We start from the raw sequence: 15,676 nt of genomic DNA, 5'->3' as shown, positions 1-15,676 counted from the left end.
CAATAAATCGAAGATTATCGTAAGTATTGAACTGATGTGTTCAAATAAATAACAATTACTAAACCAAGTAAGTGATAACAATATTTAATTGAAACCATAAAACGACTTTGGAATCTACAGTTTTCTTTAAAAGACATTGGTACCTCTATGAGTAATCTACAGTTCATTTTTCTCTGATGCATCTCCAACACAGTAACCCTGTTCAATTTTAGTGATCAAAATTCTATTATAAAACAACATTTCCTTTAATTTTACTCTATATTTTACTTTAAAATAGAAAAATGATTACATTACTCTATATTTAGAGTAACTCTATTCTCACCTCTATTTTTTTACATAATTTTATTTATAAAGTTATTCTATATTGAGTAAAAAATAGAGATATACACTAGAGGTGGTCTGAGCAAAATAAACCATTTGAAGTTATATAAAATCCAAATTTTACTGCTTTTTGTTAGAATTTGGAGAGAGTGAGCTGCATGATACACTCTACTCCAATATAAACTCACAAGAACACTTAAAGCGGAATTTGTGTGTTCACGTGTAAAGCCTTAAAGATACAACTCAATGAGAGTGTTCTTAAGATAAAGAAAGAGTTATACACGCCAATATAAGCTGTGTATACTCAAAAATAAGTATGAGAGGCAACAATTCTCTCACACCAAAGATAACCCAAATACCCTTTAGAATACTTTAGAGAATGGTGTAGAGAATAGAATGAAAGAAAGGTAGAGACCAAGCATTGTCAAAGTTTGGTCTCTCCATGAGATTATAGAGACTAGAATCTACCCATTTAAGTGTATAAAAAACGATTTTAGTAAGGGAAAACCCTCAATTGAAGAGCTTAGAATATCGAATAGAATAGGTTCTCTATATAGATTTATCGTTTACAATGTGGCTACGCCCTTAAGTAGGAGGGCTAGCTAGGGCAACTCTCTTTTACAAATAAGGAAACATAAGATAGAGACATAAAGAGAGACACTTTCCTATTATGTGATCTTTCCTTCTCTACTCCTCCAACGGTTAGATTAGAAGATTCTAGATCGTTGTAAGAGTTTAACTTATTTCCTTCTCCTCTTGTCGTGGTAAACTATTTGGTACAAATAACCTTGGATAGACCTTGACCAATATTCTTCACTAAGAGTAGAATTATCTTGAGCCTTCATGGTCAACAAATCGGCGCCTTATGATATCATGAGGCCTAGATATAGTTTTGTTATGCATGAACTCTTCTTTGCATCATTTTTCTTGTTTGTTACTTCTTCTATCCAATCTAATACTTTTGTCCTTCCAATTGACTTTGTATAATCTGAAGTTTTTACTCATTTCAATTATAACCATCAATGACTCTTATATTATAGACGTGATTATTATGCCTACAAGTGTAAAAAATAATTTAGAAACTGTCTCTTTCATATATTATTTTCTAAAAATGGCGCATCATGAGTTCGTTAAAACGACAATTGCAAACCGACTCTTCAATAAATCGATCGTCATTTATCGTAAGTATTTATATGAAATATATATTAACTGATGTGTTCAAATAAACAACATTAACCAAATCAAGTAAACACAGTATTGTATCTTCTATGTAATGGATTGACATGTTCTTTTTCACTTATTTTCTAGATATATATTTGAAAAACTGCAAATACAATGAAAATGAAAACAATATATAGACAACTAAATTCAAGTTTTTTCATAAACATTGTACTTACAAACGCCAGCTAATACCCATCAGCTTTACTACATTTGATTTTTCTTTCTTAATGTAACTTAATACTGACAAATAGAAATCAGTGTTCAAGAAAGCGCTAAGCGGTATATGGGCGGTTTAGGCGTTTACATGTTATATATAATTATGTAAAAATATATGTTAAAAAATAATAAATCATAAATCATAAACAAAAGTTAGAAAAATACATTTATTTAACTTACATTAACAACATAGAAACGTTTATAATTACATATACAATTATAAAACTTAATAATTTAAATATATGTAGTTAAAAATCAAAAATATGTATTAAAATATAATTTATGCAATTTTAGGTGGTTCAAGCGATCATCTAGGCGTCTGTTAAGCGCCTATGCAGCCACCTAAACCGTTTTCTTGAACACTTTTTAATTTTGTAACTGCCCAAATACTTGTTTGAGAAAAATATCCACAATGAAAATTTAAAATAGTGATGCATTAATTATTGTCAGTTTATCTTTAGTGACATCATGAAACTATTGGAATGATATCTCCAACATACATTAGTTATCCATAACTAATTGTTTATATCACCACATAATACGGTTTAGTAGGTATTTTACCCTTTATTTGATTACCTCATCGTTTTTTGTTTTGACAGCATCACCACATAATATAATAGCTTTACGAAAATCATTTTGATGCTGCCAACATTACAATATTTTCGAAATTCTATTATTGTAAATAACTGAGTAGTTTTCAATAAAACTTATTTTATACAACATAAAAACTTTTGTTCAAAAAATACATAATAAACTTTTGAACCACACCACATATCAAAATCAAACATATAGATAATATCAATTTATATTGTTCCACATTAGCAAAATGCCGGATGCGCACCTCAGGAAACGAACTACTCATAAGTCATAATTATGGATGTCTTGCTTCTCGTATACAAACAGATCCAATTGATATCTAAAACGAACTAAAATCCAATTGATGTCAAAAACATTAACAGCTCACCGTGACCCAAAAAGACCATAGAAGTAAAATATGACAAGATCAAAGCAATATAAAATATTTACCGTCAAACATAAAGGTATCATTCCAGTTTCTAATATGATATCAAACGGTTGAAAAAGGTATGTTCCCGTTAAATTTCTTGCAACTTCAATTCCTAAAGAAGTATTTTAGAGGTTCCAAGACACCAAATAAGACTCATTTTATATCATTAATGTTCCATCATACTTTAATGTGGAGACATCTCGTAAGTCGCAAGCCAAATCAAAACTAAGTTCGGCTGGGAAACGTAACCCTAGATAATGAAGTGAAATCCATTTCTAGACCTAGACGATAGTTGCAAGGACTACTTTGAGGACATTGAGTGTTGAAAACTTCCTTTGACTTTATCTCATTTGTTTGTCTACCCCGTATGCAAAACGTTGTAGCTAGAGCTGTCAAAATGGGCTGTCTGTGTCCATTTTGATCCGTCCAACATTGTCCAGTTTGATTTTGGACAAATAAATGACCGTGTCCGTTAACGACTATGCCCGTTATTGCCCATATTTTTATGGGTTGTCCATGGATGTCCACTGGACAACATATAATAGATTTTGTAAAATAAAAAAAAATACAAATATCTAAAAACATATTTTTGTTTGTAATTTTTTCTCCAAATCGATTTTGACCTAGAATTGTCTGACCAACGGGCCACCCAATGTCCAGGTTGTCCATGCCCGTTTTGTCCGTGGACTTTGTTGTCCACGCCCACTTAAATCCGTTTCAATTATGGACTTGTCCATGACCGGTCCATAATGAATTGGACATGGTCCGCCCATGAACAGTCCGTCTATTTTGACAGCTCTAGTTGTACCCTATAGTCCATTCCTAAATCAGTTTTGTATCAGTTAATTATTAGCACTTCGATTACTAGACTATATTAACAAATAACGATAGTTAATGAATAATGATCCTTTCTGTTAAATATATCATGAAAGATGATAGCTTATGTAAAAAAATATTGGGAGGTTACAACAGTAATAATAAGATGGGAAAGATTCGAATATATATTTTCTGTCAATTTTCCAAGGCAAACGGTATAAGTTTTCGATTTATATACACATTATAAGTTAACAACCAATGAATAGGTATAACCATATAATGTGGAAATCCATTGGTCAAGTGGTTAACGGTTTAAAGGCTTTTATATCAGGTCTGGTGTTTTTATTTATAGGCATTGAAAATGAAAGGGATTCGTGAATTAGTCGAAACATGAACAAATCTCAAAACAGAATATTTCAAAGGCAAAGATGGAAACAAGAAGAGAAAAATTCAATAGAATGGTAAAAACGATCCGAACAAAGGCCTCAGTACGTAGCTAAGAGCATCACCAGCAGAGAACGGATTCATGGTTGCTCCAAAAAAGAAAAAAAAATATTTTAATATATAACTAATAAGAAGTAAGAGAAATTTTTATTAGTTTTTAACAAGAGGATTTGAGAGAAGCAACCTCTAATCTGATGGTCTAAGATACCTCTAATCTGAAAGCCAAATACTATGGCTATGTACTAAACTGATTATGTTAGCTAGTTTGCTACATATCTTATACGTTTATTCAGTGCTATCATAGTTGATATACGATATGTTCATATTTTTTTCAGTATATTTCACTCTTTCTTAATTTGACAATAAATGCATCAGACATGTTCAAAAGATAACTACATATAACTAAATAAGTCACTTTTTTCAAATTTTACTACACAGTTTTGCAAAACCAAACACATTTTTGATGGTTTTAGATACTGTCCAACTCTTCTTCAATCTGATGTAGAATATTATATAAACCATGATCAGGTGGGGCAAAAAGTTCTTTCCCCTAGGGTTCTTCAAGCACAAACAGTAACGAGGTTTGGATCTCGATAATCGTACCTTTTTATTTTATTTTATTTTAATCTCTAATTTATATTATTCTAGTCTGTTTGTTTCTGTCTTGGTTTACCTATAATTTTGATTAGTTTTTAATTGGTTGGGTGTGTTTTGATTTTAGGGCGTTTTTAGATCTGAAGCGTTTAGGGATGGATCGTGATAAGAATACCAAAGATAGATGCCGTCATTTCCGCAAAAAGTTATATAAGATGGTGGACGATCCTAAAACCGATTCTATAGTTTCGTGGAGTGAGAAGGGTAAGAGTTTCATCGTTTGGAATGAATCTGAGTTTTGCAAGAGGTGTTCTTCCGAGATTCTCACAATATAAAGAGATGGCACCATTCGTCCGCCGGCTTGGCAACATGGGTTTTTAAAAAGATTGAATCTGAGCAATGGGAATATGGTAGCGATGATTTTTTTTGAGAGGTCATCCTGAGCCTGATCTTCCGCCAGATGCAGTGAGAGCCAGACTTAAGGAGTTGTTGGCCTTGGCTTCTAGGAAGGGACAAGCTGATCACTCTTTTTATGTATAAATTTCTCCTGTTGGTGTGGGTACTTATATAAGTGTTTTTCGTTATTAGCATGATTTTCTTCTTTGTATCAAACCCTTAAGTGATGGAATTTGGTATTTTTTTAGTGCTTTGTAAACTATGTGTGTTGATCTATTATTTTAACGTACGGTTTGAAACTATGTGTTTGGTCTATTTCAAGTTACGGATGGTATGAACAAGCGATCATTAGTCTCTGTTTCATCTGTTTGGATGAAGGCAGCACGTCAATCCAAGATACTGTTTTGAACAATACGCAAAGAGAACAAGGCCTGAAAGACAATTGAGAAACAAAAAGAAAAGGGAAAAATTAACAATTGCATGAAGGAAAAAAAAAAAAAAAAAAAAAAAGAGAAGAGGTGAACATAAGCATCGATAGCGAACTGAAAACTGAAGAACTCAAAGATACATAAATAAATTACGAGCGGCCTCTTCATGATCTCTTTTCTTGGTCAGCCACCTTATTTCAAGATCCATACCATCATCATCTTCACGAACCATGGCTTTGTTTTCCCCTTTTGAGATGAGACTGTTTGATTGACAAGAGCCCAAACCATTCTCTTGTAAAAGGGGCAAATCATTACAAAGATTTGTGGACGTTGGATAAGGAGGAGCAAAAGGAGGCACCATGGCTTTGGAATCCACTCCCGTTGAGAAGAGACTTTTCGGGTGACTCGAGCCTATTCCATCCCTTGTAAAGAAAGCTGATCATGACAAAGACTGATGTTTCCAAAAAGAGGAACATATCTTCCTGGGAATGAATCAAACGGATCTCCAGCAACAAAATTGAATGGAGACACATGAGGACACACAGGAGTGATCAGATTCGTTGTTCCTCTAGTAGCTTTCCCATCCAACGATGGGTTAGTGGTGTTCTTGATGCGGTCTCCTATGGGCTTTAGATGGACCAAGAGTGAGATCAAGATGAATATCATCATCAGTTGAAAAAGCATTTGAAGTATACTTTTTGTGGGTTAAAGGATATCTTGTCGAACTTCTATGGCGATCAGCAGTATTGCTCCACTTGAGGATGGAATGGTGATGAGGCGGAAATATGGTCGTCTTCATTTTTTTGGCTCCTCGACCAGTAGAAGACTGGTAAGGTCTGGTGGTGCTGCTGCTACCTCCTCCGCCTTACATAAACGGTCAAGAGGACATCCCTCCATAGCTGCAGCCGAAAGGCGCACGATAAGTATCCTTGAAAGCATTGCCTCGATGAACTTCAGCTTCTTATGGAATTCTCGTTCCTTTTTGTGGGCGTTCTGGTGACCGCCTAAAGCTCGCCGGCATGAGAAATCCTTCATGCATAACCTAGGGTAGTAGATTTTGCTAGCTCTTTCTCTTCGCACAACCTCTAAAACGAAACGAGGCCTCTCAATGATAGTCCTTTCAGACACAATATCTTGAGGAGGCTTTTGTTCCAGAACGATACTTTTGAGTTTTTGATCATGTTTGGGTGGGGGAGGAGGAGCTTGTTGAAGACACAGGTGATTGGTTCTCCATAGGTTGTTTTGTAAAAAAATTGTCTTATTTCTTTTGTGTTGTGATTTAGAGGAAAGGCCCGGAGACACACTATTTGTTGATTCAAAGGGTTTAACTCATTTAAGGTATGAAATCTCCCGAGGGTAAACAATATTTAATTGAAACTTTAAAGGTGTCTTTGACTAATTTAGACCATCATTAGTGGACAACCCACCTAAGTTACTTTCATAATAATTAATTATATAATTAATACTAAATTAATTAAAGCAATCCTAAGAGAACTTAAACAAAATTATCCCCCACTAGAAAACCTCAAAAAAGATTGCTCAATCATTTAAATAATAATTTTTTAATTTATGTTTATTAATTATCAAATTTTAATTATCTAAAATGAGAAAACAATTATTAAAAAATTTTCTATTACATATTACATAAAATAGATTACAATAAAATTTTACAAAATTTTGAATATTAAACATATTTTACAAAATTCGGAATAGTAAACATATTTTATAAAATTTGAAATATTAAACATATTAAACAAAATTGGGAATAAGAAAAATATAATTATTGTACAAATCTCAAATGTTACAAACCAAAGCAAAACCACTTGGTTATATGACTTAGTTATGATGAACACTAAAACAAGACTGAGCCAAAAGACAAAAAGAGTCCTAGTTGGAGATATAACAGGAAGACCAATAGATCATTCTCCTTTAGTGAATGATCTTTCACGAACTTGTTCCACCCACAATGATCTTTCACGAACTTGTCCCATCCACAACGAAAACCCGCTGCTTCAATTGCCTCTCCTATCTCGACACGAGAGGAACTTGGAGAACCTATTATAGCGACCAAACCTCATGAAGAAGAAGACAACTCAACCAAAACAGAGACCACATAACAGAACAGTAAGGGTGAAGAGAACAACAATTCTGAACAACAAAGGAATTGACTTGAGAGAGTTGTTCACAAACCAAATCAAAGTAATCCAATGCTACTCCACCTTCTCTTAGCCATGGATACTCTGCAACCAACCACATTTTCAACATTTGAGTAAGAATACAAGAAGAAGAAGTTATCATAACTAAGAAATGACAATCTCTGTGGAAAAAGATCAATTAATTTCTCCGTTTCAATATAGCATCAAAGATCCCTTTCTCCGTTTCTACAGTCCCAAAGCCAACAAAACCATTCTCACATACATCACCAAACTACACTCTTCTCAAATATATAATAGAATCCATGACACAATTGCAGTAGTTTGAGCTAAAAAAAGAGCTTAATTTGCAGTGGTGGGTAGGTAGCAACTCATATTTGAAAATCAAAGGGAGATTTGCGATTAAAAGTTAAGACTTCAAGATCCAAATCGGTAGAACAGAGATATAACAAAAAATAAAACAATTCAACTACAAAATGAAGAAGAAGAAAAAAGTAGACAGAACCCTGGAACAATCTGAAGCTGGAATCGTATAAGGAGACAGAACCCTGCAACAGAACCCTGCAACAATCTGGAATCGTATAATTTGAATAATAATACTTTTCCATTATTACCGTATAAGGAGACAGAACCCTGCAACAATCTGAAGCTGGAATAGACGATTTGCTTAACAGAACCGTGTATGATTGAAGACAAAGTAGGACCAGCACCAACTATGCTTCCATGGCAACAAAGCAAAAAACCTTGAAGAGCATTGAAGTAAGACTCCATTGTCTCTTTAAGTGATTCAGCTTTTGGAGATTCTCCAGACCATAGCATTCCCACTAGCATATTATTAACCCCAACCAAGCAAAGCACAAATTGAGAAGAAGAAATCATAACAGAGAAATCAAGAAAATTATAACAGTGAAATTCAAGTTTTTTTATAAAACCTATGGTGGCTTGTCTAGAGGTGATCAGACATCTGAAACCCGTATATGTTCCAATCAAATTCAATTGAACATCAAACTAATCTCATAATCTAATAAGTCAAATCGACACAAACATTTAACCATTCTAACAATCAATCGGATTAAAACGATTCCCTAACAATTAAAGACCCGAGGCTAATTACAAAAACATGCAATCAATCAGAAATGAGAAACGAACCTTCTCCCTCTGATTCGTTAGGGTTTGGACATCGCCGTTAGCTTCAGGGCACCACCAGAAACAGCCGCCGTCGAAGTCCCACCAATAGAAACCTCCACCGTCGTTTGTTGTGAGAATCCATTGATTTTTTCCGATTTCAGAACAATCACTTGTTCTCTCGCTGTTTGGCTCGACAGAGAAGAGAGAGAGAAAGTCGGGAAGAGAGAAGAAGAAAATGGCAAGAAAAGAAAATTTTCGTTTTTATATTTACACAACAACCAATCATAAAACGCCTTAAGCGGTTGTTTCAGATCCTTCCCACAGCAACGATTCTCTCTTGTTTGGACCATTAATGAGTTTTTTATTAAAAAATTAGGGCCCAATTTGATGAGTAACCCATAGAACTTACCACTAATGATGTTCTTACAGTTCACTTTTTTTTTTTTCACTTTTTTTTTTTTTTTTTTTTTCTGAGCAAAATAAACCATTTGAAGATATATATATAAATATAATCAAAATTTTACTCCTTTTGTCCTTCCAATTAGCTTTGTGTAGTCTGATTTTTTTTTATTTTAAATATGGCGTTGGCGAGTTGGTTAAATCGACTGTTGAAAACTACGGACTTTTCAATAAATCGAAGATCATCGTAAGTATCTAACTGATGTGTTCAAATAAATAACAATTACTAAACCAAGTAAGTGATCACAATATTATATTTTCTACATGGAGTGAGTGGTGTTGTTTTTTGATTTATTTTACATATATATATATATATATATATATATATATTTGAATAATTGCAAGTACAATGAAAATGAAAAGCAATATATAAGACAATTAAATTTCAAGTTTTTCAAAAACACTGTACTTAGTCAGCTTTACTACATTTGGTTCTTCTTTCTTATCCTGCTGACTTAATATATTAACATATATAAATTGTGTATTTTCTTGACTATGTTGTTTTTTACTTCTTACTTTCTATGTTTTATTTTGTAACTTTCGAAATACTTTGTTTGGAAAAAAATACCCACAATGACAGTTTAAAAGTAGTGGTTCATGATCTTTATGGTACAGTTTTATACCATTATATGGCCGTTTATCTTTAGTGGCCCTATGAAAATCTTGGACACATATCTCCAACATACAGTAGTTATCTATAATTAAGTAATGGTTTATCACCACATAATACGGTTGACTAGGTATTTAATTTATCATCACATAATATAATACTTCTTCCGGTTTTTTCATACAAATTAAGAAAACTATTAAAATTTATGTTTTGCCCTTTATTAATATATTTTATAAATTTTTCATTAGTCAAAACCTTAAAACAGTAGGGATAAAACTGAATATTCACCAAACATCTATATTAAAAATCTAAAAAGAAAACTATTATGAAACAAAATTAAGTCCTAAAAGGACAAAACGGAGGAAGTACTAGCTTTATGAATATCATTTTGATGCGGCCAACAGTACAATTTTTCTTCTATTACTGTTAATAATAATACAAGTAATTTTCAATAAAAACTTTTGTTCAAAATAAAAATTTATACCACAATGCATATTTAAATCAAACATGTACAAAATATCAATTTATATTGTTCCACATTACAAAAATGGCGGATGCCACGGCCACATAAAACAAACTACTCATAAGTCATAAGTATGGATGTCTTCTTACATACGAACATATCCAGTTGAAATCTAATTAAAACCAAGGAAACCATTTTAATCACATCCATTGTGATCAGTTGTTAATGTTGATGTCATTATATAGGGGGAATAATGTGGGAGCCATCTATAAGAGATGTGTGAATAATATATTTAATGATGAACATATATACGATATAGTCGTCAAATCATTTGAGGTGGTTCCCTACATCAAGCATTTAGACAAGTGCTCTGCTCCCAAACATTCGTAGGTTTAAAATGAAACTATATAAGCCCTACCAAATGCTTGTCAGAGACATCTTATTGGACAATAGGAGATTCCTGTGGAGTTCTTTGCAACTTCAATTCCTAAAAAAAGTATTTTAGATGTTCCTAAACCCTAAACAAGAGTGATTTTCTCAATGCACTCCCGTATAAAATGGTAGCGTTTATATATGTGTTTACTTTTACCATGAAATATTCTTTATGTTTCCAATTTAAGTTTTTTTAAGGATTTTTTATTGGTACAATTTATTAGATATTTTTCAAACTTTTATGCAGAATTTCTATTCATTTAATACTTTATTGCCAAAAAAATCTATTAAAATGAAACATAGGAGTATTATACTGTTTGTCCGAAACAAAAGGGAGTATTATACTTGCAATTTCAAATATTTTGTACCCGTTTATTTAACTAATGAAATTATACATATATATATATATTTATATTTATATTTATATAATGAAATTATATGAAAGTGACGTTGGATAAACTTAATCTTAATTACAAGAATTGAAAACTTATGAACAGTTATTATAAAATTAAACCAATCAAACTTTATAATTCCATTCATGGATGTAAACATCATAAATCATTGAAATTTTTAACATTCACGATTACGTTCCTCTTAAAATATATCAATGAGAATTTGAAAATACAATCGGATATAAAGTGGTATAAATAAGATATAAGAAAAATTAAACTAAATGAATTAAGAGTAAAAATACATGCAACCCAATATCTCAAATGAGACGATGTTCTTAACAAATTTGCAACTTGATACATTTAGGGCAGTGATGTTTTGAAGAGAACTAAAATTTTTGAAAACGAAAACAAAAAAATGCGGTGAACGTGGATCGAACACGCGACCTACAGATCTTCAGTTTGACGCTCTCCAACTGAGCTATCCCGCAATGATATCAATAATTAAACAGAATAATATAGACCAAATATAACAAAACCTTATGTAATATAAACAATTTATAAATCTTTTGTGAAGTTCCTGGTCAGATGCTTCGTCATCATCATCATAGATAGAGTCATAGAGAGACATGAGATGTTCTGAAACTATAAACCAATCAAGAGATATAGAAATTAGAAAAAAAAAGGATTTTATTAATGAATCGAAATTACATCAACTAAACCCAAAGAGAACACTTGAGAAAGACAATGAAGAAACAAAGAGAGAAAAAAAAAAATTGCATGACGAAACAAAAGAGGTGAAACATAAGCCTCGATGGATAGCAAACTGAAAAACTCAAAGGGACATGAATAAATTAAGACTAGGCTGGTCTTGATCTTTTTTTCTTGGTCAGCCACCTTAGCTCGGTATCCTTAACATCATCAGCATCATCATCATCATCCTCATCCTCATCATCATCATCATCATCTTCATCTTCAGGCACCATGACTTTGGCTTTCCCCTTTGAGATGAGACTTTTTGATTGAACAGCTAAACCATTCTCTTGTAAAGGAAACAAATTATTACAAAGATTTGTGGACGTTGGATTAGGAGGCACCTTGAATTTGTTCGTTTCCATTGAGGGGAGAAGTCTTGAGTGACTTGATGAGCCCATTCCATTCTCTTTCAAAGAAAACAAATCATGACAAAGATTTGTGGACGTTGGATAAGGAGGAGCAAAAGGAGGAACTCCCGTTGAGAAGAGTCTTTTCGGGTGACTTGAGCCCATTCCATTCCCTTGCAAAGAAAACAAATCATGACAAAGATTGGTGGAAGTTGGATAAGGAGGAGCAAAAGGAGGCACCATGGCTTTGGAATCCACTCCCGTTGAGAAAAGTCTTTGCGGTTGACTCGAGCCCATTCCATTCCCTTGCAAAGAAAACAAATCATGACAAGGATTGGTATTTCCAAAAAGAGGAACATATCTTCCTGGGAATGAATCATATGGGTTTCCAGCAACAAAATTGAATGGAGGCACACGAGGACACACGGGACCGAACAAATTCGTTGTTCTCCTAGTGGCTTCCATATCCAAGTATGAGTTAGTGTTGTTTTTAATGCTATTGCTGCTGCCTCCTGTGGGCTTAGAAGGACCAAGAGTGAGATCAAGATTAATATGATCCTCATCATTGGAAAAAGCTTGTGAAGGGCTATAGCTAGGGTTCCCGGTGAGGGAGCGGTCTAGAGCATGAGGAGGAAACATGGTCGTCTCCATTTGTTTGACTCCTTCGCCAGTGGAGAACAGGTGAGGCCTGATGCTGCTGCTGCTATCGCCTCCTCCACACCTAAAACGCGAAAATGACAACCCTTCATTGCTGTCGGAAGGACCAAGATAAGCATCATCAGAAAGGTTTGACCCGAACAAAAGCCGCTGCCTCTTCAATTCTTGCTCCTTTCTGTGGAATTTCTGGTGAGCGGAAAGTGACCTCCGGCTTGGGAACTCCCTCTCGCAGACATCACAGAGGTAGTTTTCGTCATCGCTTGTTGCTCGCACTGTCTCTAAAATGAAACGAGGCTTCTCAAGGATAGTCCGTTCAGACATAACCTCTTGAGGAGACTTTGGTTTCATCGTCACCTCCTGCTCCTCGGACACAACGACACTTTTGAGTTTCTGATCATGTTTGGGTGGGGAGGAGGAGTTTGTTGAAGAAGCAGGTGATTGGTTCTCCATAGCTTGTTTGGTGAAAATTTTATCTCTTTTGTGTTGTGATTCTTCAGAGAGAAGAGCCAGAGATCCATTTTATTGATGAAAGGTTTAGCTTTTTAAGGTATAGAATCTCCCCAAGGGCAAACAATAATTAATTGACACCATAAATCAACTTTGAATTTAGAGTTTTCTTTTAAAAGATATATTGCTGTGTATCTGACTAATTTACAGTTCACTTTTTTTCTGTGGAAAAAAAATCATTTAAAGTTTATATAATCCAATTTTTACTAGTTTTGTCCTTCCAAATGGCTTTGTGTAATCTGATTTTCTTTACAGCTCATTTCAAATACTACCATCAATAATTCTTACACCTATATATTTTTTCATATATTTTTTTTAAAATGGTGCTCGTAAGTTCGTTAAATTGACCGTTGCAAACTACCGACTTTTCAATAAATCTAAAGTCAATTATCGTAAGTATTTAGATGAACTGATCTGTTCAAATAAATAACAACTACGGTATATCCCATGCTATAAAGCAATGATCAAAATTTCTTCAAAAAATACAAATGTTTGCATTGTTTAATGTATATTACCATTTTATTTTGCATTGTTTGTTGTATTTGCATTATTATTTTGTGAAATATCTAAAACTATTAATTAATATATCCTAATAGTGAGCAAACAAAATTTATTAATTTATCAACCACATAAATTTAATTTTACCAACCCAACTATGTGGAACATTAAACACACACATTTTTTTTCTTCATAGATTGAGTAATATATCTTCATCTTAAAAAATTTAAATCACAACATATGCAATAAAATTCTACATATTTATTTATCATATGTATTATATGATAATTAAAAATATTTTGTAAATGAAATAAAAGAAAGAGAGTAGGAGTATCATAATTTAAAATCTTAACAAAATCTTCCAAATATAGTTATTAAACTAATAATTTGGATAATTAGATATAAAATCTTAATTTTTAAAATTCTGACTGGTTTAAATTTTTTTAAAATTAATAATTATTTAAAAGATTTTATTAGTCTAATATTAAAATTATATTTTTACTCTTATTTATGAATTAAACATTTGTCTTACATCAGTGGCATGAATATGTAATATTTTATACTTTATAAGGTTAGTTTCATATTTGTATTTCTCAATTAATATAGTGGGCTTACTAAACCAATTGTAATCAAAATATTATATTGTATATTTAATGGAGTGATGTTATTTTCATTAATTTTTTATGTATGATTTGAATAATTGCAAATACAATGAAAATGAAAAAGCAATATATGTATAGACAATTAAATTTGAAACTTTTCAGTACTTACACACGCCAGCTATGTCAGCTTTACTACATTTGGTTCTTCTTTCTTATCCTGCCTTAAATAATAAATATTGACAAATATAAAAAGTGTTTTTTCTTTAATTATGTTTTTATTTTATTTTTTACTTTCTATGTTTTATTTTAATAACTTTCGAAATACTTATTAGAAAAAACATACATACGATGACAAATTGACAATTTAAAATAGGGGTGCATGAAGTTTTAAGATTGCCATTTTTTTTTTTGGTAAAATATGATTGCCAGTTTTATACCATCTTGCAGTCACTACAAGAAAACAAGACCATAACCAATGTACGTTCTGATGGGAAACAGTTTGTCGGTAATTACCGACGGCATTCTGACCGATTTCTGATGCCATATGAGTTCGTCGGTTTTCCGTCGATAAATTACCGACAGACAAAATCTGTCAAAAATCTGTTGGTTGGTCTGACGGATTACCGACAGAAATATACCGTTTAGTAACATCCGTCGGAATTCAGTCGGTAAATATATCTATTATTGTAGTTGTTTTTAAAGCATTTTTTTCTTATCCGATTACCGACAGATTTCCGACAAGTTTAATTACTATTCATCGAAAATTCGTCCATAAATATATTTGTTATTATAGCCGTTTTATAGCCGTTTGTATTATTCGATTACCTATGGATTTCCGAAATTTTAATTAGTGGCCCTGTTAAACTATTGGACATATATCTCCATATCATACATTAGTTGTCCATAATTAATGGTTTATCACCACATAATACGGTTTTACTAGATATATTATTTTATCACCACATAATATAATACCTTTATGAAAATCATTTTGATGCTGCCAACATTACAATTTTTTCGAAATTCTATCATATAGAATAACAAAGTAGTTTTCAATTAAACTTATTCATACAAAATAAAACCTTTTGTTCAAAAAATACATAATAAACTTTTGTACCACATCTATTGTGATAAGTTGTTAATGTTGATGTCAAAAACATTAACAACGAAGTCCACATCAAGCATTTAGACAAGTGCTTCCAAACATTCGAAGGTTTAAAATGAAACTATATG

General features: G+C 32.5%; 1 protein-coding gene and 1 long non-coding RNA gene across 3 annotated transcripts; both read right to left on the bottom strand.

Annotated features, from left to right (window-relative positions):
- Window positions 1-7,201: 7,201 nt before the first annotated feature.
- LOC147922993 (uncharacterized) lies at window positions 7,202-9,045 on the bottom strand. 2 transcript variants are annotated; one of them, XR_015589027.1, is made up of 4 exons: window positions 8,745-9,045; window positions 8,210-8,419; window positions 7,633-7,682; window positions 7,202-7,497 (listed from the first exon to the last, which is right to left on the bottom strand). It is a non-coding gene; the product is annotated as an uncharacterized LOC147922993 (long non-coding RNA). The 2 variants fall into 2 exon arrangements; XR_015589028.1 differs by having other exon boundaries at window positions 8,101-8,419; window positions 8,745-8,960.
- Window positions 9,046-11,748: 2,703 nt separating this feature from the next.
- LOC104761457 (uncharacterized) lies at window positions 11,749-13,422 on the bottom strand. Its single transcript, XM_010484541.3, has one exon. The coding sequence runs from the start codon at window positions 13,284-13,286 to the stop codon at window positions 11,937-11,939; it is 1,350 nt and encodes a 449-aa protein (XP_010482843.2). The 5' UTR covers window positions 13,287-13,422; the 3' UTR covers window positions 11,749-11,936.
- Window positions 13,423-15,676: the final 2,254 nt, after the last annotated feature.

This window comes from Camelina sativa, chromosome 18, assembly GCF_030686135.1.
Source record: "Camelina sativa cultivar CO46 ecotype springtype chromosome 18, ASM3068613v1".
NCBI lineage: Eukaryota > Viridiplantae > Streptophyta > Magnoliopsida > Brassicales > Brassicaceae > Camelina > Camelina sativa.
This window is presented reverse-complemented; position numbering and strand designations above follow the sequence as displayed.